At 42.3% G+C, this 3,554-nt stretch overlaps 1 protein-coding gene across 1 annotated transcript; it reads right to left on the bottom strand.

The window, feature by feature from the left end:
* Positions 1–2,621: 2,621 nt before the first annotated feature.
* On the bottom strand, positions 2,622–3,414 carry VAX2 (ventral anterior homeobox 2). Its single transcript, XM_010149116.1, has one exon. It carries the CDS (start codon positions 3,408–3,410, stop codon positions 3,165–3,167), a length of 246 nt encoding a protein of 81 aa, XP_010147418.1. The 5' UTR covers positions 3,411–3,414; the 3' UTR covers positions 2,622–3,164.
* Positions 3,415–3,554: the final 140 nt, after the last annotated feature.

The raw sequence follows: 3,554 nt of genomic DNA, 5'->3' as shown, positions 1-3,554 counted from the left end.
CCCGAGCCCCCGAGCCATGGCAGGCTCTGCTCTCCTGCCCTTCCCCGCTAACTTGTTTATTTTCCCAAAGAAAAAGGCTGCTGCCTGCCTTTTCCAGAACGATGGTCACCCTCAGAGGGAGAGAAGGAAATCTGTGGGATATAGGTGGGTTCCATAAGGTTCGGAGGGTCCGTATGCAAACTGCAGCCTCTCTGATTATTTTTCTGTAGCACTTCAAGGCAGGCTGGAGGCATAACAGCGGTCATTCAGTGTCTCCATATGGCAGAAACGAACTACGGAAATAGGAGGACACTCGTTCGTATTATTGGAAAAAAACTGAAACCAATGAGAAAAAAAAAAAAAAAAAAAAAAAAAAAAGCCCTGGGGAAAAAAAAACACAAAAAAAAACAACGGTCTCTACACAGGCCGAAAGGGGGGAAAAAAAAAAAAAAAAAGGCACACATCTCTTTGACAAGCAGGTGAAAATATTAAAACCAAAAGGTGTTAACAACCTGAAGAGCACAGACAGAATATAACTAATTGAAATGCAAAGGCGAGGGCCAGCTCCGTGGCTATTTGCGAGCAGCAGAAACCACACCGAACCACCTCCACTAAACCAGCAAGAGCCTTTTCACACGGCGAAGGACAAACCCAAACTTTGTCTGGAGTACGCATGGCTCCCGGCAAAGACAGGATGGAGTTTGCCTTGCGATGATCATGAATCTTTACAGATTTCCTATTCCTCCCGCTTCCACAAAGTTTACTTGCGGGCCTCGAAGCTGTGATGGAAATGTAATGCAATTCCAGCTCTCGGGAGGCTAAGAATTAGGACCTTCTAAAAGTGAGAAATAAAGCTCTGAAAGAGAGACAGACCCTCTTTCCTCCCCGCTCAGCCTTTAGCCATATCAACCCTTTAAAATAGTTTAAGCAGATAATATTTCAGAAGAACTTACTTTCAGGACTCCAGTCTATTGGCTCCCTGGACTGAAAACTGGACCCGCAAAACATGTTCCCTGCAATTGCAACGTTTATCTCATCTGGAAAAGTGCTCACCCATTGCTGCCCCTTACAAGCCAAACCAAGCAGTTAAAGTGTCACTTAACATTCTGGAGAATGTGAAATATATTGTACATTGTCAACTCCCCAAAACCATAAAACTAACTTTATGGACCTCACGTGACTTTTGAGAGCCAGTGAGGGGTATCTGTCTGAGGTCTGGGCGATTTTTACGATCTAACTTCTAGATAAAACCCTATCCATTTGACATCTAAATGTCATACCCACTTTTGGTATAGTTTGCTATTGGTAAAAAAAAAAAAAAAAAAGGAAAAAGAAAAAAATATCAAGGGAAGGCGAGCAAATGGTTTGGGATCTGACAGTCCACTTCACATCCCTCTCAAAATCACTTAAGAAGTACCTAAACAGTGGGAGATTAAGTTTGGTAAGTTTTAAGCTCCAACTTTACTTGCTACGAACAAAAAGCCTAAGCTGTAATTGTAGAGATGTCAGTGGCGTTTTGCCAAATCGAGCGACTTTTAAGCCGGAGTATCTCGTGCCTTGTTCGATTCCCTAGGTAGCGAAATGGCAACATTTGCCATCTTTGATGATGTTAAATTATCTGCAGCCAAAACGACTCGTTGTAGTGTCAGTAGTTACAGAGCTGTGAGCTGTTATTTACATGTTGAGCCAGGGACCAGGAGGTGAAAGCAGAAAAGCACGATAAACCGAGGGCGAGAGGTAGCAGAGAGAGCGCAGCTTAGCACGGAAATGTATTTCATATAGACCTGTTTTATATATATTTATATAATAAATGTATCTATACAAACACACGGACCTGTAATCCTATAGAACACGGTTTTACGTGGACATTTATGCGGATGTAAATACCTCTCGCTTTGCAAATGTGCGTGTGTAGATCTGTATTTGACAATTCCTGAAATGCACGTAAATCTGCCGGGGGAGACTTTGTACCGTGTTATCGCGACTTGAAGTACTTGAAACCAGTTTGTCTGATACGCTGGGATGGGAGGGTCTGTGTTGTTCTGGGGGAGACGGTGTCTTGGGCAGTGTGGAGGGTTGCGGTTTATTCCCGTGCGGTGCCAGGAGGGTATTTGATGTGAATATTTGGTGGTTTTGAGCTCCCAAGGAGCTGCCCAGGAGAGGCTGCAGCTCTGCTGAGAGCTCCCAGCACAGGCTCAGCCCCATGCCAGGCATCTCTCCGGCTTTAGCATGTGCTGCAAGTCTCAGAGGTTGTGTACAAAGTGCAACTGGGAGCCTTTGTGAGTAGGAGAAACGTTTATTTGACTTCAAGTAAAGCTACAAACAAATACAAAAAGCTTATTGGCAAAGTACTAACAGGCAGCTAGACATGACAGATGCCATTTTTACACATAACATTGCATTCACTCTGCCCACTACAAACCGTCTATTAGTCACATCGGAAATATTTCTAGTATTTACAAACATTAGAGCACTCTATTGTTGGTCCGATTTTATACATTTTTTTTTTTTAATAGTGAAGTTTACCCACGTCTAAAGAGTACGTCTTGGAATTAGCCTGGGACTAGAAATCCTGGCCTGAAGTTTGAACTAAAACACAGACTGGACAATTTTAAGACAGAAAGATACAAGAGCTTTTATTTTTTTTTTAATTATTTTCCTTTTTTTTCACATTTTTGTTTGGTTTTTTAATTTTTTTTTTTTTCTGCTACTGTAGTGCAGGAACCCCCGATTTTAGCTTAGGCAGAGAAGAACTCACCCAAAAGCAGTAAACTCAGGAAAGGGGAAAAAAAAACCAAACCCCAAATAAACAAACAATCGTATCTGTTCTCGATTTATAAATAAGTTATAACATTTAAAGGGCTCACATAAAACATGCTAGCTTTCCAGAAAGCATCAAGAGAGCACGGACACGTACATTTAGAAGAACAACAAGAGCATGAGGAGCATCTGGAAATAAAATTTAATTAAAAAAAAAAATTAAAAAACCCCAAAACAGAACACGACATGAACTCAGTCCTGGGATAACGGTACCATATGCGTTGTTTTAGAATATCAACAACATGCCGAAAAGAAGGTGCCTCGCTGTACAGTACTCCGAAACTAAGATCTGCGGCGCTTTATTTATTTATTTACGTATTTCTCTCTCGTCTCCTCTTCTTTCCTCGTTATTCCTCCTCTAGAATTTATGGCTGAAAGGCGCTGCCCGCCGAGGCTAAGCTCATGCTTTTCAGTTTATTATCCTTCTTCCATTTCATCCTCCTGTTCTGGAACCAGATTTTGATCTGGCGCTCGGAGAGGCAGAGAGCGTGAGCGATCTCTATTCTCCTCCTGCGGGTGAGATATCTATTGAAGTGGAATTCCTTTTCCAACTCCAGGGTCTGGTAGCGAGTGTACGCTGTCCTCGCTCTCTTACCGTCTGGTCCAGTCATGTCTGAATAACACGGACAACAGCGGGGTTGGGGTTTTTGATTTCTGCTAGGATTTTTGTTATCCTTAAGGCTATTTTTTTGCTTAACACCGAGCTAAAATATTCCCCTTCTTTGGAGAGCTTATTCCCCAAATAACAGCTCCCC

This window comes from Eurypyga helias, unplaced genomic scaffold (genome assembly GCF_000690775.1).
Source record: "Eurypyga helias isolate BGI_N326 unplaced genomic scaffold, ASM69077v1 scaffold40273, whole genome shotgun sequence".
Taxonomy (NCBI): domain Eukaryota; kingdom Metazoa; phylum Chordata; class Aves; order Eurypygiformes; family Eurypygidae; genus Eurypyga; species Eurypyga helias.
This window is presented reverse-complemented; position numbering and strand designations above follow the sequence as displayed.

Coding starts and splice junctions, on each gene's coding strand:
- VAX2 (XM_010149116.1), bottom strand. CDS start 3,410: ATGACTGGACCAGACGGTAAGAGAGCGAGGACAGCGTACACTCGCTAC.